This window comes from Lagenorhynchus albirostris, chromosome 2, assembly GCF_949774975.1.
Source record: "Lagenorhynchus albirostris chromosome 2, mLagAlb1.1, whole genome shotgun sequence".
Lineage (NCBI taxonomy): Eukaryota > Metazoa > Chordata > Mammalia > Artiodactyla > Delphinidae > Lagenorhynchus > Lagenorhynchus albirostris.
In genome coordinates, this window is record NC_083096.1 from 138,443,075 (window position 1) to 138,469,514 (window position 26,440).

The 26,440-nt window shown below is 38.7% G+C and overlaps 1 protein-coding gene across 1 annotated transcript in view; it reads right to left on the bottom strand.

Moving 5' to 3' along the window:
* C8A (complement C8 alpha chain) overlaps positions 1-26,236 on the bottom strand; it is a 71,826-nt gene extending 45,590 nt beyond the window's left edge. Inside the window, exons 1-2 of the mRNA XM_060142578.1 lie at positions 26,160-26,236; positions 429-531 (exon numbers count right to left, since the gene is read on the bottom strand). Of these exons, the coding sequence (XP_059998561.1) occupies positions 429-531; positions 26,160-26,236 (180 nt within the window). The remainder of the gene's footprint in view (positions 1-428; positions 532-26,159) is intronic.
* Between the last annotated feature and the right edge of the window lie 204 nt (positions 26,237-26,440).

Here is a 26,440-nt window from a genome sequence, read left to right on the forward strand (position 1 = left end):
AGTGCATGGAAGTGAAATCCTCAGGAACACCCTGTGTGACACGCTTTGGTTTATCTCAGTTCCTCATAGGTCATGGACAGCTTGGCATTTTGTTCCCAAGCCATTGGTCCCTCCAGATGACCCTCATTGGAAGGTAATACATAGGCAGGACCCAGAGTGGCCAGTGGGGATCAGTGTGCCCATGTCCGGAGTGCCACTTTTCTGCATCTAAGCCGTAACATACACATCTTTTGCAACCTCAACCAAATGCCTTACAAACAAAATCAGAAGAGGCAGAAATAAGTTCCACCAGCCACATGCGTATGGCTTCTGAATACCCTTTTCTCCCCAGGCCTCTAGATTTATAGACGTGACTGTTTATCTCCATTTGAATGCCTAGTACACAATTTAAATGTTAAATGCTCCAAAATTGGTCATAAATGTCTCACCTTTTTCTCCTGGCATGGAAAGCAATCTGTCCACTCTCCCCAGTTGCCCAGCTGGCAGGAAACAGCTGTGGGAGTAGAACTCTGAACAGCCCGACTGACTCTCCTAAAGAGAGAAGAGACCCCTTGCTTCAATGTTTAAATTTTTTATCATGATCATTTTAATTTTTGTAATTATACATTCAAAAATGTCTTTTAACGTGACAGTATCTTAATAATATGAAAACAGGTGCTGAATTTTTCTCCAGCTCTATTGAGGCATAATTGACAACAATCGTATGGTATATTTAGGATGACCAACGTGATGGTTTGACATACATATACTTTGTGACATGATTATCACAACCAAGGGAAACACATCCATCACCTCCCATAGTTGCCTTTTTTTTCTTTCTTTTTTTTGTGTGTGTGTGGTAAAAACACTTCAGATCTACTCTCCTAGCAAATTCCAAGTGTACAATACACTATTACTAACTGTAGTCACTATGCTATGCATCAGAACCCCAGAACTTTTTCAGCTTATGACAGAAAGTTTATATCCTATGACCAGCCTCTCCCCATGTTCCTGACCCCGCAAGCCCCTTGTAACCACTATTCTACTATCTGGCTTTATGAGTTAGACTTTTTTAGATTCCACATATAAGTGAGATCATGCAGTATTGTCTTTTCCTGTCTGGCTTATTTCACTTAGCATAATGTCCTCCGGGTTCATTAACGTTGTCACAGATGGAAGGATTTTCTTTTTTTTATGGATGCTTAATTTTTTAATTTATAAAGGTTACCCTTTGATTTGGGCATCTTGGTACCTGTAGCTGTAGAACATGAAGCAATATCACAATATATATTCCCTTAGCCTTAAAGTTATCTGGAAGTGGGAGTGGGGATGGAGCAGGGAAAGGAGAGGAACGTCCATAAATGCAGTTATTTTTACTTGGAACACTGGGCTGTAAGGGTACTTCTAATACTAGAATTATTCTATCTTCCTTCTTAAGAATTGCATGTGCTGTTTTTAAAACAAAAGTTAGATGGCCTAATGCTCTTTTCTTCCCCAATATTTTATTGCGGTAAAATACGTGTAACATAAAATTTACATTTTACCGTAACCATTTTGAGGCTTACGGTTCAGTGGCATTAAGTACATTCATATTGTTGTGCAACCATCACCAGTTTCCATCTTCAGAACTCTTTTCCTTTCCCTGCATCAATTCTGAGATGTAAAATTTAAGCAACAACAGCAAAAGACTTGTGCACGTTTTCCCTCCGATCATTTCCAGTTTTAAGAAATGAAGAATAGGGCTTCCCTGGTGGCTCAGTGGTTGAGAGTCCGCCTGCCGATGCAGGGGACACGGGTTCGTGCCCCGGTCCGGGAAGATCTGGCTGGGCCCATGAGCCATGGCCGCTGAGCCTCCGCGTCCAGAGCCTGTGCTCCACAATGGGAGAGGCCACAGCAGTGAGGGGCCCGCGTACCGCAAAAAAAAAAAAAAAAAAAAAAGAAAAGAAATGAAGAATAAAATTTTATTGTGCCTCTACTGTATGCAGGGATGATGCTGTAGTACTTCAGAACTCATGCTAATTATGCTGTGAACTGCTGCACGCGATGAATGATGCCCCCTATGCTGAAACCCCAAACAGGAAGCTCTAGGATCATCAGGAAAGTGATGTTCACCTTTATCACTGGTTCTCAGACTTTGGTCCCAGGAACATTTTATACTCTAACAAACTATTGAGGACTCTGAAGAGCTTTTGTTTAACGGGACTGGGTCGATCGACAGTCACAGAATCCAAACATCAAAACTGAGAAATTTCGAAATATTTATCCATTTAAAATTACAACAAAACCATTACATGTTACCATATATGTTTATTTAAAAATCCATTTCCGACACCAGAAATACATCTACGCGTGGAACAACTCCTACGGAGCACCTACTGAACGCTGGCAGAAGACCTCAGACCTCCCAAAAGGCAAGGAACCCCCCACGTACCTGGTTAGGGCAAAAGAAAAAACTAAACAGAGACAAAAGGATAGGGACGGGTCCTGCACCAGCGGGAGAGAGCTGTGAAGGAGGAAAAGTGTCCACACACTAGGAAGCCCCTTCGCGGGTGGAGACTTCGGGAGGCGGAGTGGGGGAGCTTGGGAGCCGCGGAGGAGAGCACAGCAACAGGGGTGCGGAGGGCAAAGCGGACAGATTCCAGCGCAGAGGATCGGGCCGACCGGCACTCACCAGCCGAGAGGCTTGTCTGCTCGCCCGCCGGGGCGGGCGGGACTGGGAGCTGAGGCTCCGGCTTTTGTCGGAGCGCCGGGAGAGGACTGAGGTTGGCGGCGTGAACACAGCCTGCAGGGCGTTAGTGCACCGCGGCTAGCCGGGAGAGAGTCCGGGGAAAAGTCTGGACCTGCCGAAGAGGCAAGAGACTTTTACGTCCCTCTTTGTTTCCTGGTGCACGAGGAGAGGGGATTAAGAACGCTGCTTGAGAGAGCTCCAGGGACGGGCACGAGCCGCGGCTAAAAGTGCGGAGCCCAGAGACAGACATGAGACGCTAAGGCCGCTACTGCCGCCACCAGGAGGCCTGTGTGCGAACACAGGTCACTAGCGACACGCCCTTCCGGGGAGCCTGTGCAGCCCGCCACTGCCAGGGTCCCGGGATCCAGGGACAACTCCCCCGGGAGAACGCACGGCGCGCCTCAGGCTGCAACGTCACGCCGGCCTCTGCCGCCGCAGGCCCGCCCCACACTCCGTGACCCTCCCTACCCCCCGGCCTGAGCGAGCCAGAGCCTCCGAATCAGCGGCTCCTTTAACCCCGTCCTGTCTGAGCAAAGAACAGATGCCCTCCGGCAACCTGCACGCACAGGCGGGGCCAAATCCAAAGCTGAGCCCCTGGGAACTGTGAGAACAAAGAAGAGAAAGGGAAATCTCTCCCAGCAGCCTCAGGAGCAGCGGATTAAAGCTCCACAATCAACTTGATATACCCTGCATCTGTGGAATACCTGAATAGACAACGAATCATCCCAAATTAAGGAGCCCTGTGGATGAAAGGCTCTTGGTGCTGCAGCCAGGAGTCAGTGCTGTGCCTTTGAGGTGGGAGAGCCAACTGCAGGACACTGGTCCACAAGAGGCCTCCCAGCTGCACATAATATCAAACAGCAAAAATCTCCGAGAGATCTCCATCTCAACGCCAGCACCCAGCTTCACTCAACGACCAGCAAGCTACAGTGCTGGACACCCTATGCCAAACAACTAGCAAGACAGGAACACAACCCCACCCATTAGCAGAGAGGCTGCCCAAAATCATAATAAGTCTACAGACACCCCAAAACACACCACCAGACGTGGACCTGCCCACCAGAAAGACAAGATCCAGCCTCATCCACCAGAACACAGGCACTAGTACCCTCCACCAGGAAGCCTACACAACCCACTGAACCAACCTTAGCCACTGGGGACAGACACAAAAAACAACAGGAACTACGAACCTTCAGCCTGCAAAAAAGGAGACCCCAAACACAGTAAGATAAGCAAAATGAAAAGACAGAAAAACACACAGCAGATGAAGGAGCAAGATAAAAACCCACCAGACCTAACAAATGAAGAGGAAATAGGCAGTCTACCTGAAAAAGAATTCAGAATAATGATAGTAAGGTTGATCCGAAATCTTGGAGATAGAATGGACAATAGAATGGACAAAATGCAAGAATCAGTTAACAAGGACCTAGAAGAACTAAAGATGAAACAAGCAACGATGAACAACACAATAAATGAAATTAAAAGTACTCTAGATGGGATCAATAGCAGAATAACTGAGGCAGAAGAACGGATAAGTGACCTGGAAGATAAAATAGTGGAAATAACTACTGCAGAGCAGAAAAAAGAATGAAAAGAACTGAGGACAGTCTCAGAGACCTCTGGGACAACATTAAACGCACCAACATTCGAATTATAGGGGTTCCAGAAGAAGAAGAGAAAAAGAAAGGGACTGAGAAAATATTTGAAGAGATTATAGTTGAAAACTTCCCTAATATGGGAAAGGAAATAGTTAATCAAGTCCAGGAAGCACAGAGAGTCCCATACAGGATAAATCCAAGGAGAAATACGCCAAGACACATATTAATCAAACTGTCAAAAATTAAATACAAAGAAAACATATTAAAAGCAGCAAGGGAAAAACAACAAATAACACACAAGGGAATCCCCATAAGGTTAACAGCTGATCTTTCAGCAGAAACTCTGCAAGCCAGAAGGGAGTGGCAGGACATATTGAAAGTGTTGAAGGAGAAAAACCTGCAACCAAGATTACTCTACCCAGCAAGGATCTCATTCAGATTTGATGGAGAAATTAAAACCTTTACAGACAAGCAAAAGCTGAGAGACTTCAGCACCACCAAACCAGCTCTACAACAACTGCTAAAGGAACGTCTCTAGGCAAGAAACACAAAAGAAGGAAAAGACCTACAATAACAAACCCAAAACAATTAAGAAAATGGGAATGGGAACACACATATTGATAATTACCTTAAATGTAAATGGAGTAAATGCTCCCACCAAAAGACACAGATTGGCTGAATGGATAAAAAAAACAAGACCCATATATTTGCTGTCTACAAGAGACCCACTTCAGACCTAGAGACACATACAGACTGAAACTAAGGGGATGGAAAAAGGTATTTCATGCAAATGGAAACCAAAAGAAAGCTGGAGTAGCAATTCTCATATCAGACAAAAATAGACTTTAAAACAAAGACTATTAGAAAGACAAAGAAGGACACTACATAATGATCAAGGGATCGATCCAAGAGGAAGATATAACAATTGTAAACATTTATGCACCCAACATAGGTGCACCTCAATACATAAGGCAAATACTGACAACCATAAAAGAGGAAATCGACAGTAACACATTCATAGTAGGGGACTTTAACACCCCACTTTCACCAATGGACAGATCATCCAAAATGAAAATAAATAAGGAAACACAAGCTTTAAATGATACATTAAACGAGATGGAGTTAATTGATATTTATAGGACATTCCATCCAAAAACAACAGAATACACATTTTTCTCAAGTGCTCATGGAACATTCTCCAGGATAGATCATATCTTGGGTCACAAATCAAGCCTTGGTAAATTTAAGAAAATTGAAATTGTATCAAGTATCTTTTCCGACCACAACACTATGAGACTCGATATCAATTACAGGGGAAGATCTGTAAAAAATACAAACACATGGAGGCTAAACAATACACTACTTAATAACGAAGTGATCACTGAAGAAATCAAAGAGGAAATCAAAAAATACCTAGAAACAAATGACAATGGAGATACGACGACTCAAAATCTATGGGATGCAGCAAAAGCAGTTCTAAGAGGGAAGTTTATAGCAATACAATCTTACCTTAAGAAACAGGAAACATCTCGAATAAGCAACCTAACCTTGCACCTAAAGCAATTAGAGAAAGAAGAACAAAAAAACCCCAAAGTTAGCAGGAGGAAAGAAATCATAAAAATCAGATCAGAAATAAATGAAAAAGAAATGAAGGAAACGATAGCAAAGATCAATAAAACTAAAAGCTGGTTCTTTGAAAGGATAAACAAAATTGATAAACCATTAGCCAGACTCATCAAGAAAAAAAGGGAGAAGACTCAAATCAATAGAATTAGAAATGAAAAAGGAGAAGTAACAACTGACACTGCAGAAATACAAAAGATCATGAGAGATTACTACAAGCAACTCTATGCCAATAAAATGGACAACCTGGAAGAAATGGACAAATTCTTAGAAAGGCACAACCTGCCAAGACTGAATCAGGAAGAAATAGAAAATATGAACAGACCAATCACAAGCACTGAAATTGAAACTGTGATTAAAAATCTTCCAACAAGCAAAAGCCCAGGACCAGATGGCTTCACAGGCGAATTCTATCAAACATTTAGAGAAGAGCTATCACCTATCCTTCTCAGACTCTTCCAAAATATAGCAGAGGGAGGAACACTCCCCAACTCATTCTACGAGGCCACCATCACCCTGATACCAAAACCAGACAAGGATGTCACAAAGAAAGAAAACGACAGGCCAATATCACTGATGAACATAGATGCAAAGATCCTCAACAAAATACTAGCAAACAGAATCCAACAGCACATTAAACGGATCATACACCATGATCAAGTGGGGTTTATTCCAGGAATGCAAGGATTCTTCAACATACGCAAATCAATCAACGTGATACACCATATTAACAAATTGAAGGAGAAAAACCATATGATCATCTCAATAGATGCAGAGAAAGCTTTTGACAAAATTCAACACCCATTTATGATAAAAACCCTGCAGAAAGTAGGCATAGAGGGAACTTTCCTCAACATAATAAAGGCCATATATGACAAACCCACAGCCAACATCGTCCTCAATGGTGAAAAACTGAAAGCATTTCCACTAAGATCAGGAACAAGACAAGGTTGCCCACTCTCACCACTCTTATTCAACATAGTTTTGGAAGTTTTAGCCACAGCAATCAGAGAAGAAAAGGAAATAAAAGGAATCCAAATCGGAAAAGAAGAAGTAAAGCTGTCACTGTTTGCAGATGACATGATACTATACATAGAGAATCCTAAAGATGCTACCAGAAAACTACTAGAGCTAATCAATGAATTTGGTAAAGTAGCAGGATACAAAATTAATACACAGAAATCTCTGGCATTCCTATACACTAAGGATGAAAAATCTGAAAGTGAAATCAAGAAAACACTCCCATTTACCATTGCAACAAAAAGAATAAAATACCTAGGAATAAACCTACCTAAGGAGACAAAAGACCTGTATGCAGAAAATTATAAGACACTGATGAAAGAAATTAAAGATGATACAAATAGATGGAGAGATATACCATGTTCTTGGATTGGAAGAATCAACATTGTGAAAATGACTCTACTACCCAAAGCAATCTACAGATTCAATGCAATCCCTATGAAACTACCACTGGCATTTTTCACAGAACTAGAACAAAAAATTTCACAATTTGTATGGAAACACAAAAGACCCCGAATAGCCAAAGCAATCTTGAGAACGAAAAATGGAGCTGGAGGAATCAGGCTTCCTGACTTCAGACTATACTACAAAGCTACAGTAATCAAGACAGTATGGTACTGGCACAAAAACAGAAATATAGATCAATGGAAAAGGATAGAAAGCCCAGAGATAAACCCACGCACATATGGTCACCTTATCTTTGACAAAGGAGGCAGAAATGTACAGTGGAGAAAGGACAGCCTATTCAATAAGTGGTGCTGGGAAAACTGGACAGCTACATGTAAAAGTATGAGATTAGATCACTCCCTAACACCATACACAAAAATAAGCTCAAAATGGATTAAAGACCTAAATGTAAGGCCAGAAACTATCAAACTCTTAGAGGAAAACATAGGCAGAACACTCTATGACATAAATCACAGCAAGGTCCTTTTTGACCCACCTCCTAGAGAAATGGAAATAAAAACAAAAGTAAACAAATGGGACCTAATGAAACTTAAAAGCTTTTGCGCAGCAAAGGAAACCATAAAGAAGACCAAAAGACAACCCTCAGAATGGGAGAAAATATTTGCAAATGAAGCAACTGACAAAGGATTAATCTCCAAAATTTATAAGCAGCTCATGCAGCTTAATAACAAAAAAACAAACAACCCAATCCAAAAATGGGCAGAAGACCTAAATAGACATTTCTCCAAAGAAGATATACAGAGTGCCAACAAACACATGAAAGAATGCTCAACATCACTAATCATTAGAGAAATGCAAATCAAAACTACAGTGAGATATCATCTCACACCAGTCAGAATGGCCATCATCAAAAAATCTAGAAACAATAAATGCTGGAGAGGGTGTGAAGAAAAGGGAACCCTCTTACACTGTTGGTGGGAATGTAAATTGATACAGCCACTGTGGAGAACAGTATGGAGATTCCTTAAAAAGCTACAAATAGAACTACCATATGACCCATCAATCCCACTACTGGGCATATACCCTGAGAAAACCATAATTCAAAAAGAGTCATGTACCAAAATGTTCATTGCAGCTCTATTTACAATAGCCCAGAGATGGAAACAACCTAAGTGTCCATCATCAGATGAATGGATAAAGAAGATGTGGCACATATATACAATGGAATATTACTCAGCCATAAAAAGAGACGAAATTGAGCTATTTGTAATGAGGTGGATAGACCTAGAGTCTGTCATACAGAGTGAAGTAAGTCAGAAAGAGAGAGACAAATACCGTATGCTAACACATATATATGGAATTTAAGAAAAAAAAATGTCATGAAAAACCTACGGGTGAAACAGGAATAAAGACACAGACTTACTAGAGAATGGACTTGAGGCTATGGGGAGGGGGAAGGGTAAACGGTGACAAAGCGATAAAGAGGCATGGACATATATACACTACCAAACGTAAGGTAGATAGCTAGTGGGAAGCAGCCGCATAGCACAGGGAGATCAGCTCGGTGCTTTGTGACCGCCTGGAGGGGTGGGATAGGGAGGGTGGGAGGGAGGGAGACGCAAGCGGGAAGAGATATGGGAACATATGTATATATATAACTGATTCATTTTGTTGTGAAGCTGAAACTAACATACCATTGTAAAGCCATTATACTCCAATAAAGATGTTTAAAAAAATAATAATAAAAATGAAAATCCATTTCCAAGAAACATAATTATTGAAAAGAGTGTTACTGTTTTCTGTTTTTGCAAATCTCTTTTGATGTCTGGTTTAGTAGGAAGCAGCTAGATTCTCATTTCTGCTTCTTCATTCAGTGTGTTGCTTTATGTTGCTTTGGTTGAAATCTATGAAGAAACTCCAGCCTCATACAGTTATGTAGTTGAAAAAAATTATGTAGTTGAGGAGTGTTATAATAATCTTCTCAGATAATTTTGGATGTTCTTTGGTGCTACACCAAATCTTGAAAAGCAGTCATTTCTTAAATGTTAATTGCACTTGGAACCTGAAATCCTATCAATGAATTTTTTATACTCTGTTACATTAAAACCCATTGATCTATGTATCCTTTAAATGTATCTGGTACCCATACATGATTTTTATAACATCAGACATTGGAAATTTACAAAACAATGCTTCTCTGAGTGTACATATCTTAAAAATACTCACACATTTCACTATAACATATTAATAAGTCAAATTTATTAATATTACCAGTGATCTCAAGTTCATGGTAGTGAATATGTTTTCCAAAATTTTAATTTTCATTTGAAAGCCCAAATTTTGTCATTGGTACCAAATAATGCCGTTTGTTTTCCTGGAAGTAATAGGCCCTCTGCTCATTTTTGAGACAGTGTCTGCCAAGTATCTTAGCCTGAATAACCATAGTTTGTTTGGCAGTTAATCTGTCAAGTAAAAACAGTGTTCCAGGAAAAAGGCATCAACACTGACTTACAACTCAAACAATTGTTTTTTCTCAAGAAAAAACATGTACCATACCCTCATACTTAGGTACAGTAGAAGTTCTTTATGCATCTTTTCCATTTTGCCACAAATAATATTTAAGTAACATGTATTCAAAGATTGGGTTTTAATAAAATTAACAATTTAAACTATTTTCAGGACTCTTCTAAGTGAAACAATTTCTTTCCTGTGAGTTTGGTGTCAATGCCTTGATTTGTATCAAGGTTACAGTAGTTTTAGCCACCATTACTTTTTTTTTCCTTTTTAATTTTTGAATTTTATTTAATTTATTTTTTTATACAGCAGGTTCTTATTAGTCATCCATTTTATACACATCAGTGTATACATGTCAATCCCAATCTCCCAATTCATCACATCTCCACCCCCTGCCCCCGCTGCTTTACCCCCTTGGTGTCCATACGTTTGTTCTCTACATCTGTGTCTCTATTTCTGCCATGAAAACCAGTTCATCTGTGCCATCTTCTAGGTTCCACATATATGTATTAATATATGATATTTGTTTTTCTCTTTTTGACTTACTTCACTCTGTATGACAGTCTCTAGATCCATCCACGTCTCAACAAATGACCCAATTTCGTTCCTTTTTATGACTGAGTAATATTCCATTGTATATATGTACCACAGCTTCTTTATCCATTCATCTGTCAATGGACATTTAGGTTGCTTCCATGACCTAGCTACTGTAAATAGTGCTGCAATGAACATTGGGGTGCATGTTTCTTTTTGAATTATGGTTTTCTCTGGGTATATGCCCAGTGGTGGGATTGCTGGATCATATGTTAATTCTATTTTTAGTTTTTTAAGGAACCTCCATACTGTTCTCCAGAGTGGCTGTATCAATTTACATTCCCACCAACAGTGCAAGAGGGTTCCCTTTTCTCCACACCCTCTCCAGCATTTGTTGTTTGTAGATTTTCTGATGATGCCCATTTTAACTGGTGTGAGGTGATACCTCATTGTAGTTTTGATTTGCATTTCTCTAATAATTAATGATGTTGAGCAGCTTTTCATGTGCCTCTTGGCCATCTGTATGTCTTCTTTGGAAAATGTCTATTTAGGTCTTCTACCCATTATTGAATTGGGTTGTTTCTTTTTTTAGTATTGAGATGCATGAGCTGTTTATATATTTAGGAGACTAATCCTTTGTCCGTCGATTCGTTTGCAAATATTTTCTCCCATTCTGAGGGATGTCTTTTCGTCTTGTTTATGGTTTCCTTTGCTGTGCAAAAGCTTTGAAGTTTCATTAGGTCCCATTTGTGTTTTTTTGTTTCTATTTCCATTAGGAGGTGGATCAAAAAAGATCTTGCTGTGATTTATGTCAAAGAGTGTTCTTCCTATATTTTCCTCTAAGAGTTTTAGAGTGTCCGGTCTTACATTTAGGTCTCTAACCCATTTTGAGTTTATTTTTTTGTATGGTGTTAGGGAGTGTTCTAGTTTCATTCTTTTACATGTAACTGTCCACTTTTCCCAGCAACACTTATTGAAGAGACTTTCTTTTCTCCATTGTATATCCTTGCCTCCTTTGTCATAGATTAGTTGACCATATGTGCGTGGGTTTATCTCTGGGCTTTCTATCTTGTTCCATTGATCTATGTTTCTGTTTTTGTGCCAGTACCATACTGTCTTGATTACTGTAGCTTTGTAGTATAGTCTGAAGTCAGGGAGTCTGATTCCTCCAGCTCCGTTTTTTTCCCCTCAAGACTGCTTTAGCTATTAAGGGTCTTTTGTGTCTCCATACAAATTTTAAGATTTTTTTGTTCTAGTTCCGTAAAACATGCCATTGGTAATTTCATAGGGATTGCACTGAATCTTTAGATTGCTTTGAGTAGTATAGTCATTTTTACAATATTGATTATTCCAATCCAAGAACATGGTATATCTCTCCATCTGTTCGTATCATCTTTAATGTCTTTCATCACTGTCTTATAGTTTTCTGCATACAGGTCTTTTGTCTCCCAAGGTAGGTTTATTCCTAGGTATTTTATTCTTTTCGTTGCAGTGGTAAATGGGAGTGTTTCCTTAATTTCTCTTTCAGATTTTTCATCATTAGTGTATACTAATGCAAGAGATTTCTGTGCCTTAATTTTGTATCCTGCAGCTTTACCGTATTCATTGATTAGCACTAGTAGTCTTCTGGTGGCGTCTTTAGGATTCTCTATGTATAGTATCCTGTCATCTGCAAACAGTGACAGTTTTACTTCTTCTTTTCCAATTTGTATTCCTTTTATTTCTTTTCCTTCTCTGATTGCCATGGCTAGGACTTCCAAAACTATGTTTAGTAGTAGTGGTGAGAGTGGACATCCTTGTCTTGTTCCTGATCTTAGAGGAAATGCTTTCAGTTTTTCACCACTGAGAATGATATTTGCTGTGGGTTTGTCATATATGGCCTTTATTATGTTGAGGTAGGTTCCCTCTATGCCCACTTTCTGGAGGGTTTTTATCATAAATAGGTGTTGAATTTTGTCAGAAGCTTTTTCTGCATCTATTGACATGATCATATGGTTTTTATTCTTCAGTTTGTTAATATGGTGTATCACATTGATTGATTTGCATATATTGAAGAATCCTTGCATCCCTGGGATAAATCCCACTTGATCATGGTGTATGACCCTTTTAATGTATTGTTGGATTCTGTTTGCTAGTATTTTGATGAGGAATTTTGCATCTATATTCATCAGTGATATTGGTCTGTAATTTTCTTTTTTTGTAGTACCTTTGTCTGCTTTTGGTATCAGGGTGCTGGTGGCCTTGTAGAATGAGTTTGGGAGTGTTCCTTCCTCTGCAATTTTTTGGAAGAGTTTGAGAAGGATAGGTGTTAGTTCTGTAAATGTTTGATAGAATTCACCTGTGAAGCCATCTGGTCCTGGACTTTTGTTTGTTGGAAGATTTTTAATCACAGTTTCAATTTCACTACTTGTAATTGGTCTGTTCATATTTTCTATTTCTTCCTGGTTCAGTCTTGGAAGGTTGTACCTTTCTAAGAATTTGTCCATTTCTTCCAGGTTGTCCATTTTATTGGCATAGAGTTGCTTGTAATAGTCTCTTAGGATGCTTTGTATTTCTATGGTGTCTGTTGTAACTTCTCCTTTTTCATTTCTAATTTCATTGATTTGACTTCTCTCCCTCTTTTTCTTGATGAGTCTGGCTAATGGTTTATCAATTTTGTTTATCTTCTCAAAGAACCAGCTTTTAGTTTTATTGATCTTTGCTATTGTTTCCTTTGTTTCTATTTCATTTATTTCTGCTCTGATCTTTATGATTTCTTTCCTTCTACTAACTTTGGGTTTTGTTTGTTCTTCTTTCTCTAGTTCCTTTAGGTGTAAGGTTAGATTGTTTATTTGAGATTTTTCTTGTTTCTTGAGGTAGGCTTGTATAGCTATAAACTTCCCTCTTAGAACTGCTTTTGCTGCATCCCATAGGTTTTGGAGCATCGTGTTTTCATTGTCATTTGTCTCTAGGTATTTTTTGATTTCCTCTTTGATTTCTTCAGTGATGTCTTGGTTATTTAGTAACGTATTGTTTAGCCTCCATGTGTTTGTGTTTTTTACATTTTTTTCCCTGTAATTCATTTCTAATCTCATAGCATTGTGGTCAGAAAAGATGCTTGATATGATTTCAATTTTCTTAAATTTACTGAGGCTTTATTTGTGACCCAAGATATGATCTCTCCTGGAGAATATTCTGTGTGCACTTGAGAAGAATGTGTAATCTGTTGTTTTTGGATGGAATGTCCTATAATTATCAGTTAAATCTATCTGGTCTATTGTGTCATTTAAAGCTTCTGTTTCCTTATTTATTTTCATTTTGGATGATCTGTCCATTGGTGTAAGTGAGGTGTTAAAGTCCCCGACTATTATTGTGTTACTGTCGATTTCCTCTTTTATAGCTGTTAGCAATTGCCTTATGTATTGAGGTGCTCCTATGTTGGGTGCATATATGTTTATAATTGTTATATCTTCTTCTTGGATTGATCCCTTGATCATTATATAGTGTCTTTCCTTGTCTCTTGTAACATTCTTTATTTTAAAGTCTATTTTATCTGATATGAGTATTGCTGCTGCAGCTTTCTTTTGATTTCCATTTGCATGGAATATCTTTTTCCATCCCCTCACTTTCAGTCTGTTGTGTCCCTAGGTCTGAAGTGGGTCTCTTGTAGACAGTATATATATGGGTCTTGTTTTTGTAGCCATTCAGCAAGCCTGTGTCTTTTGGTTGGAGCATTTAATCCATTCACGTTGAAGGTAATTATCGATATGTTTGTTCCTATGACCATTTTCTTAATTGTTTTGGGTTTTTTTTTTTTTTAGGTCCTTTTCTTCTCTTGTGTTTCCCACTTAGAGAAGTTTCTTTAGCATTTGTTGTAGAGCTGGTTTGGTAGTGCTGAATTCTCTTAGCTTTTGCTTGTCTGTAAGGCTTTTGATTTCTCCATCGAATCTGAGATCCTTGCTGGGTAGAGTAATCTTAGTTGTAGGTTCTTCCCTTTCATCACTTTAAGTATATCATGCCACTCCCTTCTGGCTTGTAGAGTTTCTGCTGAGAAATCAGCTCTTAACCTTATGGGAGCTCCCTTGTATGTTATTTGTCAGTTTTCCCTTGCTGCTTTCAATAATTTTTGTCTTTAATTTTTGCCAATTTGATTACTATATGTCTTGGCATGTTTCTCCTTGGGTTTATCGTCTACGGGACTCACTGCGCTTCCTGGACTTGAGTGGCTATTTCCTTTCCCGTGTTAGGGAAGTTTTCGACTATAATCTCTTCAAATATTTTCTCGGGTCCTTTCTCTCTCTCTTCTTCTTCTGGGACCCCTATAACGTGAATGTTGTTGCGTTTAATGTTTTCCCAGGGGTCTCTTAGGCTGTCTTCATTTCTTTTCATTCTTTTTTCTTTATTCTGTTCTGTGGCAGTGAATTCCACCATTCTGTCTTCCAGGTCACTTATCTGTTCTTCTGCCTCAGTTATTCTGCTATTGTTTCCTTCTAGTGTAGTTTTCATTTCAGTTATTGTATTGTTCATCTCTGTTTGTTTGTACTTTAATTCTTCTAGGTCTTTGTTAAACATTTCTTGCATCTTCTCGATCTTTGCCTCCATTCATTTTCCAAGGTCCTGGATCATCTTCACTATCATTATTCTGAGTTCTTTTCCTGGAAGGTTGCCTGTCTCCACTTCATTTAGTTGTTTTCTGGGGTTTTATCTTGTTCCTTCATCTGGTACATAGCCCTCTGCCTTTTCTTCTTGTCTATCTTTCTGTGAATGTGGCTTTTGTTCTACAGGCTGCAGGATTGGAGTTCTTGCTTCTGCTGTCTGCCCTCTGGTGGATGAGGCTATCTAAGAGGCTTGTGCAAGTTTCCTGATGGGAGGGACTGGTCCACCATTACTTTTACACTGTCAGTGCAAACATAAACACAGTGAAAAGAGCGAATAATGTCTTAGTATTATTGTAAAATTGTTTTGAACACCCAGGCATCACCCTGAAAAGATCTTGGGGACTCCCTGGAGTCTGTAGACCACACTTTGAGAAAATCTGATCTATAAAATGATGCTAGTATAGAGTGCCAGCCCTATTATCCCTTCAAAAAAACTTCAGTGCTCAGCTCACCATCTTCCTCTCTACTCCAGTTCCTCTCATCATGCTGGGAGACCTCAGCATCCCTATAAATGAACCATCCAATGCTCTGCACTCTCAGTTGCTCCTTTTCTTCCTCTCCAATGACCCTTTTCTTCACTCTATTATCTTCCATGTTTTCATCCTGGACTTTCTTACTCTCTGAAACAGCTTCTCCTCCAAATCACTAATTCATGAGTCACCTGCAAATAGTTATCTGGGGCTCCACAGCCTCATCTCCTTCTATATCTATATGCTTAAGGATTCCCATGCACTTTTCTTGGACCTCATTGTGGCCTCCATTGACACCTAAGCTTTCTCTCTATCAATAAGACCTCTCCTATCTTCATTTTCCTTTATAATCAGTTTTGATTTCGTGATCCATCATTTTAAAATTTTAATTATGTCCTGAATTCCTGGACCCCACTGTTCCCTCGATCACACCTACCTGTAAAACCCAATCGTGAAAGAATCCAACTACGTTTCTCCTGGGTGACTCCTAGGTATCTTTCAGTCTCATCATAAACATCGGTTTCTTAGGAAAACATTTCTCAACACCCAGACTGATAGATATCTCCCTTCATATGATTTGTCAGTCTCTGCACATCTTCTTCTCAACACTTAATTTTCATACTTATAGTGTTTGTATAATTTCTGCCTTCTCCACCAGATCATAATCTCTATGGAAGCAGGTACTTGTACTGTTCATATGTTTGCTACTGAACTCCTGGCACTTATCATGGTGCCAGACCCAAGGAAGGTGGTCAGTAAATATTTAGGAGAGGAAAGAAAATAAGGGAGAAAAGGAGGGAGAAAGTGAGGGAGGGAGAGGGGGGAAGGAAGGAAGGGAGGAAGGAAGGAACGAAGGAAGGAAGAAAGGATAAAAAGGGGATAGAAGGAATGAAGCCAATGTATGGGAAATAGAATGACATTGTTTAGAAATTTATTTGAACCTAATTTCCAGTTAGAATCTAATTAAATGATCCTGGTGTCTAGACATTCAGATGGCTCAAGGTTTGGTCCATATGTCATTTTTCTGATAGATTGTCCTAATAATAAAAGTGTGAAGCATAGAAACACGGAGAAAAACAAGAGTTCTGATCACTAAAACGTGGGAGAGAAGTTACAGGGAGGAGGTTTGGGAGCAGAAAATGACTCCAGTGTTAGTTCTGCGTCTCACTGTAGAATTGTCAAGATAATATCATTGTAAGCCCATAGAGACTGCATTATGATGTCAAAATGGAAGGAAACAGTGTTAATAGATGGAAGCAAAAGCTTAGAGCAGCGCTGTGTTGCTGTAGTTTTAAAAGCTTTGTGACGTGATGTCTAGACAGGGGAACACACAGTCATGCTATCACTGAAGCAAGGCTACAGAAGGTACACAAGGACCATTCATTAAGTCATTACAGGGCTCCAACCTTTTAGCCAATATCAATATGATGGGCATCTTCTCTTATCGTTCCAATGAATTTTTTAAGGTAGTTTATTTTTTGTTGATTATAAAAGTCATACGTTCTCCTAAAGAGAACATCGAAAAGATTATAAAAGAAAAAAATTGCCCCAAATTCCACCACCATTAATACTTTGTTATATTTCCTTTCATTCTTAATTTTTATAACATAGTTGAGGTCATACTATTACATTTTTATATCTTTATTTTTCCATTTAATATTATCAGAGAAATGTAAACTTTTTATGATGACTGCACATTGTTCCATTCCACTAACATTAAACAATTAGAGTACTGAGCACCCAGTTTTTCTGTATTCTAAGTTACTTACTGAAGATACTTCCTGTAGAATAGGATGGCTGGGTTGAAGGATACAAATGGTTTCAAAGCTTATGACACATACGGCCAAATGGCTTTCCAAAAGAACCGCATCAATTTTTCAATTACTTCAGGAACATTTAATAAATCTGTGGCCTAGTAAATCTTGGCAAATAGTTTGAAAGCATCTTCCAGCTACTGAAAATTTACTCAAGTAGGGAGAGAGTTAATGTAGAGCAGTAAGATTCAGGAGTCTTTGATTCTAGTCTTTAGCTGGCATCTACCTTGCTGTGCCACTATGAGCAAGTTTCTTTAACTGTCTGGCTATTAAGTTTTTCATCTGTAGAATCACCACAAGGGAATATAGTGCTATGTGCAGGGTTCCCAAAGTATGCTCTGTGGAGTACTAGTTCCTGAGATATGCACCAGAGGTGAGGAGGAAAAGAAGTAAAGTTACCTGGTCAAATACATTTGGGTAAATTGTATACAACATACTGCTCTTGGAGATTTAAAATGCCCAACACATTAAGGCTTTGAAAAGTTCTGCATTTTAATTTACTTAACAGAGCATTTACCCAATTTGTGACTATAGGTCATTTTTTTCTTTCATGTAATATCTGTAAGACTATTTAACACAGTTGAAGAAGCACTGATGTAACAGAAAGGGCTTTCGAGTCTACCAAACATGCATTTAAATCCAGTTTCTGCTATTTATAGCTAAAAAACAGAGATAATAACAACTTGTGAGACTGTTTTGAATATGGAGTGAGATTACATATGCAAAGCATGGAAAGCCCCAAGCATCAGCCTGACATACATGTTAGTTTCTTCTCTCTAACCTTCTCAACCCCAGACATGCGCATCAAACCACTCCATCTTCATCAAAAACATATTGAATGCCTGTGCTGTGGAGGTCTGGGGACTAGTGAGATGCTTTCCATCTGCCTTTTTCGATAGGGTGGCATTTTGGGCAAAAGGCCTCAAATGGCCTAAAACCTAGACTTGAACATGTAACCTGTGAGTCAAATGCTTGACTGTAGAATGTGGCCACCTCAGCAATTTAGATCACAAAATAATTAATTAGCTACCCATCCCAGGCTAGGTCAGAAGGTCCGACCCTGATTATTTCCAGTGGGTCATCCTAATAAATAGGCTCAGCTTATATTCAAGACTGATTGTCACTAATTATATAACCTGGAGCTACTCCCATTCAGTTACATGGGAATGACATCATGAAACATATTTAAAATTTGACCTTGAAAGTGCTGAGTCTCTAGTGACCTCCATGTTGCTAAATCCAGTGGAAAGTTTTCCAGCTTGGTCTTAATTGCCCTCTGTTAACCATTGTTCCTTCTTGAAATCTTTCCTCGCTTGGACTTCTTCAGTACCACACTTCCTTGCCCCCTTCCTACCTCTGTGGCCAGTTCTCTTTGATGTGTCTGAAAACTAGAATTCCTCAGGGTATAGTCTTGCCTTTCTTTTTTTGCTTTTCTCACTCTTAAGGAGGTGATATCCATTTCCTGGGTTTCACATACCACCTATGCTAATGCCTCCTAGATTTAGATCTTCAACCTGGACCACTGGTCAGAAATCCTGTTTTGTTTATCCAACTGCCCCATTTTATATCTCCACTAGGTGCCTGTCAGGCATGGCAAACTTAATGGCTCTGAATCGAAACTCTTAATTTTCTCCTTTTAACTGTTCCTCTCTCAATTTTATCCACATCAGTAAGTGGAACTACCCTAACACACAGCTGCTTAAGCCAGATACCTGACAGTGGTCTTTAATTCCTTCCTTGCCCTCACCCCCATATCCAGTCCTTTGGAAATTTCTGTCAATTTTGCTTTCAAGATATATCTCAAATATCTTCCCTTGTGCCTGCCTCAGCTGCCCCCGTCCTAATTTAAGGCACCGTTATCTCTCACCCAGATAATTGCTATGGCCTCCTATGGTCCAAGACATTCCACTTCAATTTCCTCCAATCCCTTCTCTGCACAGACACCAGGATGATTTTTTAAAATTAGAAATCAGATAATATCCCTCCTGTATAAGATCCTCCAGTTATTTTTGTTTGTTTGTTTGTTTGTTTTACTACACATAGACTAAAATCAAAATTCCTCACCACGGTGCCCAAGGTCCTCTGTGGTCTGGCCCCTGCCCACCTTTCTGACATCCTCTCAGGACTCGATCCCCTGGTCTCACGCTGCTCCCATCCTGCAGGTCCTCAAATGTGATGAGCCATTTCCTGCAGGGGGATCTTAGCATGTGCTGACCTCTCCACTCTCCCTACTCTTCACTTGGTTTCTCCTCACCATCCTTCGTATCTCAGCTTAAATCCGCATCCGTAGAGAACGCCCCAACCTGCCTATTTTTAGATTGCTCGATAGCCTCTATCAAAGGACCCTGTTTGCTTCCTTCATACTATTTATCACAATTTTTACTGAAATGTTTGGTTTACATGTTTATTGACTGATTCTATCACTACACTGCAAATTCCAGGAGGGTAAGGACATTATCTGTTTTGCTCATCACGTAGCACACCTGGAACATGTATTGAATGAATGAACAAAAGGAATGAATGAATGAATGAACAAATGAAAAAAAAGTGTCTACTGTGTTCCAGGTACACATAGAATTCCACACAGAACTTCTGGTTCTAAGCATGTTCCAGGCTCTCCTGCAATATATGCATAATGCTCTTTCCTCCACACTGAATAATCACACCTCATCCATCCGGTCAGACCTTCCCAGTTCAGTTAAGTCTCATGTCCTCCAGACGGTTTGCCTTGCCCTATGCTAACAAATGCCACATATGTAGAGCCTCCTACACTTTATTCCCACCCTTAGACTCCAAGTTCTGCAAGGCAGGGGTCTTGACTCTGCTGATCACCACGGTCCCCTGAGCACAGTACCTGGCATACAGTGGGAACTCAATAAAAACTTTTGTATGAATATATTATCTCATTTGATCTTATGTTATATAATTTAAATTTTACTAGACCCCTGTGGAGTAGGAATTATTATACCTATTTTATAGATAAGTAAAACAGATTCAGAGGAAGATGAAATAATGTGCTTAAGGTTATATAGACAGTAAGAGGTAAAGCAAGAATTCAAGGGGCTTCCCTGGTGGCGCAGTGGTTGAGAGTCCGCCTGCCGATGCAGGGGACACGTGTTTGTGCCCCGGTCCGGGAAGATCCCATATGCCGCGGAGCGGCTGGGCCCGTGAGCCGTGGCCGCTGAGCCTGCGCGTCCGGAGCCTGTGCTCCGCAACGGGATAGGCCATAGCAGTGAGAGGCCCGCGTACCGCAAAAAAATAAAATAAAATAAAAAATAAAAACACATTCCAAGAAATACTATGAAGGATTTCTGACAAAGGGGAAATAGAGTAATAAAAGTAATTTTCTAAAAGCTTACCATGTTCCAGTTTCTATGCTCATTGCTTTATATTAACTGTCTTAACTCCTGACAAGCACTCTATGAAATATGTATTGTCTCTGTTTTATAGATGAGAAAGTTAAGCCTTAGAGAGTTTAAGTAACTTACCCAAGTTCCATAGCCGCTAAGTGGTGAAGACAGGATTTAACCCCAGCTTGATCTCACATCAAAGCCCACACCCAATGCTGCTTGAAGTATAGCTAAAGATTAGTTACCCCGAAAAAAAAAGTGTCCATAGTCCTGAGACTCACTCAGTCACATCCACTACTCTAATTGTTTATATTAGCTGAAATTTCATGCAGCCTGAATTCATGTTCATTTCCAGTCATCTGGACAGCTATAGAAAATACTCGCACGGCCCTGGCCTGGGTTACTTTGGTGAACACTCTGATGCCCATGAAACAATAAAATACAGAAGAAGATAGTGATTTAAATTTCCTTAGGATCCACTGCCTGTATGACCTATTTAAAGAAGCAAACAGATCCCTGTGATTATCTTCTACGTTTGAGGTCTTTACTCATATTTCTTTAATCCCCCCTAAGGTATTTTATTCATTCTTCATCAGTGGAAATGTTGGGTTGGAAATGTTATAAAAACCTTTAGGGGGGCTTCCCTGGTGGCGCAGTGGTTGAGAGTCCGCCTGCCGATGCAGGGGACATGGGTTCGTGCCCTGGTCCGGGAAGATCCCACATGCCGCGGAGCGGCTGGACCCGTGAGCCATGGCTGCTGGGCCTGCGAGACCGGAGCCTGTGCTCCGCAACGGGAGAGGCCACAACAGTGAGAGGCCCGCGTACCGCAAACAACAACAACAACAACAAAAAACCCCACAAAACCGTTGGGTGTCCTAATTCCAAATTAAATATTTGTTTTGCTTTTTTAAAAAACAAATTTATTGGAGTATAGTTGATTTACAATGTTTTGTTAGTTTCAGGTATACAGTAAAGTGAATCAGTTATGCATATACATATATCCACTCTTTTTTAGATTCTTTTCCCATATAGGTCATTACAGAGTATTGCGTAAGTTCCCTGTGGTATACAGTAGGTCATTATTAGTTATCTATTTTATATATAGTAGTGTGTATATGTCAACCCCAATCTCCCAATTTACCCTCCTCCCCCTTACCCACCTGGTAACCATAAGTTTGTTTTCTACATCTGTGACTCTATTTCTGTTTTGTAAATAAGTTCATTTGTACCATTTTTTTGGATTCCACATATAAGCGATATCATATGGTATTTGCCTTTGTCTGACTTACTTCACTCAGTATGATAATCTCTAGCTGCATCCATGTTGCTGCAAATAGCATGATTCCATTCTTTTTTATGGCTGGGTAATAGTCCATTGTATATATGTACCATATCTTCTTTAGCCATTCCTTTAGCCATTCCTCTAGCCATTGATGGACATTTTGGTTGCTTCCATGTCCTGGCTGTTGTAAATAGTGCTTATCAAAATGGGTGCTCAGTTTTGAAAAGATTTTTTTTTTTCTGGTGGGTGAGGGTAGCAGTAATGGTGTAATAACACTGATCTGGGGATTAGAAGGCCTGACTGTACAACTAGGAAACTGGATGACTGACATATCAAATTGCTTTGTTTCCTCTCTGGCTCTCAACTGGAGGGGATAATGATTACAACAGTCTTAGAGGGACATAATGAGGTTTAAATTGGTCAATATTCATAAAATGCCTAGAGGAGTGGTCTGGTTGTTATTTAATATTCCCCTTCTCTTTCTGGGACTCAATTTCCTTATCTGTAACATGAGTGGATTAAATTAGATGTCAAAGTCCTTCCTAATTCTAAAGACCTATGAAATAAAAGTGATGGAAGTAGCAAACAAGGATTTTGAGTTATTTTAAGTACATTAAAGTAAGGGCAATCATGGACATGATGAGAAGTGAAAGATATAAAAAAGTACCAGATGAAAGTTTTGAAGCTGAAAAATTATAAAAACCAAAATGAAAGATCCATTGGATGGGCTAAGAAACAGATTAAATACTGCAAAAGAAAAGATCAGTAAACTTAAAGATATAGAAACTATCCAAAATGAAACAGAGAAAAAATACTGCCAAAAACAATAAAAAAAGAACAGAGCCTCAGTGACCTGTGGAATAATATCAGGGAGTCGGGCATACCTGCGATCAGAAGCAGAGGAGAAAGTATGTGGCAGAAAACATGTTTGAATTAATAGTGGCAAATTTTTTTTCCCCAAATTTGATGAGAACTATAAATCCACAGAAGCACACCTAGGCACATCATAATCAAACTGCTAGAAATCAATGATAAAATATTAAAGGAGTCCATACCAAAGTGGATCTCTCCTCAAAGATTATACAAGCTGAAGATAATGGAATGATATTAATGTCTGCAAAGTGATGTGGGAGGAAAAAAGGAAGCTTTCCACTTAGAATTTTATATTCATCAAAGATACCCTTCAAAATAAAGGCAAAATAAAGAGTTCTTCAGACTAACAAAAATGGATAACTCCCTCACCAAAATTCATTCTGCACTATAAGAAAGGTCAAAAGAAGTTACTCAGGAAGAATAAAAATGGTGTCAGAAGTGGTATGATATCATTTGAAGGTAGGCTGTGATAAGTTAATGATGAATGTTGCCAAGCTTAGAGTAACAACCAAAATAAATAAATAAACAAAGTAGAATTGCTAACAAATTATTTGGAATTAGAAAAAATATGAAATGCAAAAGATGACCTAAAAAAAGAGAAAAACAGAAACAAAGAACAGATGGGACAAATAGAAGGATGGCAAACCCAAACCCATGCATATCAGTAATTACATCTTATATAAGTTGTATAAATACTATGATTAAAAGACAGAGATTATTAAACTAGATAATAAAGTAAGACCCATCTATATGCTATCTATATGAGGCATACTTTAAAATATAAAGAGTCAGATAGGTTAAAATAAAATATTGGGAAAAAAGATTGACCATGCAAACCCAGGGATAATGAAAGCCTTTCATAATGATAAAGGGGCAGATCATCTACAAATCTGTATGTAGATAGATAGATAGATAGACATAGAAAGACAAGTAGATAAACAGATAATAACAGAGCTTCAAAATACATGAAACAAAAACTGATAGAACTGAAAGGAGAAATAGGCAAATCCACAAATACACTTGGGGATGCAACATTCCTCCCTCAGTAATTGATAGACAAGGAGGTGAAAACTTGAGCAGCATTAATAACCAACTTAATGACTTAGAACTACACACAACAGACGAATACACACTTTGAAGTGCCTGTGACATATTCACTAAGATATATTCTTTGTCATAAAACAAATCTCAATAAATTAAAAGGATTGAAAATTTTTTTAACTTTTTAAAGCAACACACATGCTAAAATGTATTATTTGTATAAAACACATAAGAGAGAGTCATTGCTTTTTGAGGCTGAATATAACGTCTTTTCATCAACATTGTCTTAAAATACTTTTCTCAAACAACCATACTTTTCTAAGAATTTATAGTGATGGTATAATAACACACAGGCAATATACTTTATAATAATGGTAAATATGAGCTTATAAAAATAAATGTATACCATTAAAAATGTAAATGTATATCATCTGTTTTCAGTGTTAGTGTTTATATTTTATTTGAGAGAAAAATTGTTAGTTATTTTGCCATTGTTAAATTTTTTTTAAGTTTGAAGTGAGACTAATCCAAAAGATCCATGCTAACTGGTACATTGCAATTTTTTTTTCGTTGTTAAATTTTATTTTCGTTTTTTAAATTAATTTTTATTGGAGTCTGGTTGCTTTACAATGTTGTTTTAGTTTCCACTGTACAACAAAATGAATCAGCCATATACATACAGGTATCCCCACCCTTTTGGGCTTCCCTCCCATTTAGGTTACCACAGTGCATTAGGTAGAGTTCCCTGTGCTATACAGTATGTTCCCATCAGTTGTCTATTTTATACATTGTATCAATAATGTGTAGGCACATTACAAATTTATTCTAGTTTTTATCAACCATCAGAGAGATGAAAAATACCCCAAAAATGACCATGGCAATCACACACCACTACTGGCAACAGCTTTCATTGAAAACTTACGAAGTACCAGGCATTGTTCTAAATACTTTTTATGCATTTAATTCTTCCTCTTACTTGCCTCCCACTTTACAGTCCAGAAAACTTAAATAACTTGCCTAAGATTACACAAATAGGAAATGCCAGGGCCAGAATCTGAACCCAGTAAAGTTATTTCACCATGTAGTTTAGCATTTGCAAAGCCAGGGTCAGGCACGCTGGCATTAGACAAAAAGACCTTGTGACTTCCTACTTCAGCACTTTGTAACGTATTTGATTGGTCCTCTTTTGCCCTGACTTCAAATTTGCCTCTTCACTGGTCTTTCTTATTTGATAAGTTCAAACATCAAGACTCTTTGTTCATTTTCAAAAAGGATTACGATGATAAGCTTTTATAATTAAGAGTATCTCAGCAGAGATTTCCTTTGCCACAGTTCTCTTGCCTTTATCTTCTAATTATTAGAGATGAATTTTCTGATTTTTCAAAATTGTATTCGCTTTAAATACAAGTTGCAAATTAACTGCTTAGAAAAATGCCTTTCCCCCTTCTTAACTGTTACTTAAAGGAAATCTCTAGTCTAGCATTGAAAAGCAATAATGATTCAAAATTGAATCATCCAACAAGAATTTGAATAAAATAACTCTACTTAAAATCTTCAATGTTTCGGAGAGAGGGACTTCTTTAAAGCTATCACAAAGGCAAAATAAGAGGCTGTGTAAGCACCACAAAATACTTAGTGTTAAGATTTAAAAAAAAAAAAAGACCGTGAAGCCAGTTTGGGATATTCAAGGAAATGGAATGGGTAAAATGCAATGTACATATGAAAATATCACTTCTATTCGTTATTCCATAGCAAAAGGTTAAGTCTTTTCTAGAATGAAATGACTCAGCATCTTTACAGTCTCTTGCTTTTCCCAAGATAATTTTATATACATTACCTAATTTTATCCTTCCCAAAACACTATGAGATGGGTATTCTTACACACAAATGGATAAGCAGAGGTTAATTGTCCAGTATAACTCAAGAGAACTATTATTTACTAAGTTGAGTGTACTTTATATCCAAGATTTTATTTCATGTTCATTAACTCTTATAGAAGAGGCATTATTATTCTCATTTTACAGATCGGGAAGCAAGCACAAAGCGATTAGCTGATTTACTGCAGATCACCCAGCTCCTAAGTCTTGGAGCTGAGATTTGCGCACAGGTCCCTCTGACACCAGGTGAACGCTCTTGTCACTGGCCTGGACTCCTTCACTGAATTAGTAATAATGTGGAAAGAGGTCACATTCCATCCTAAAACAGCCTGTTGCAAACATGAGAGTCTCTCAGTTCCCCACCAAGTAACCCCTCATTGCAAATTTTGCAGAAACTTTTGGCCAACTCACCAGTTCACCTTCTCCTGTATGGCTACCCCAGGCTGACAAGTCATCAAAGACAAGAGTAAAAAAGCAACAGCAAACATCTCATCCAGAAGCCACCACCTATATTACCTAGAGAGGAATAAAACTCTTCAGGGAGTTGGAGTAAAGGAATCTACGGGCTGAGATCTATAAGATCTACCTAATGTTTGAAATGAACGGAACTCGCTTGATTCTCATTCAGATGTGGTTAATTACTTACCGGGGTATTGATTAGCCAAACGCCCTAAAATCCCAGACACCAAAGG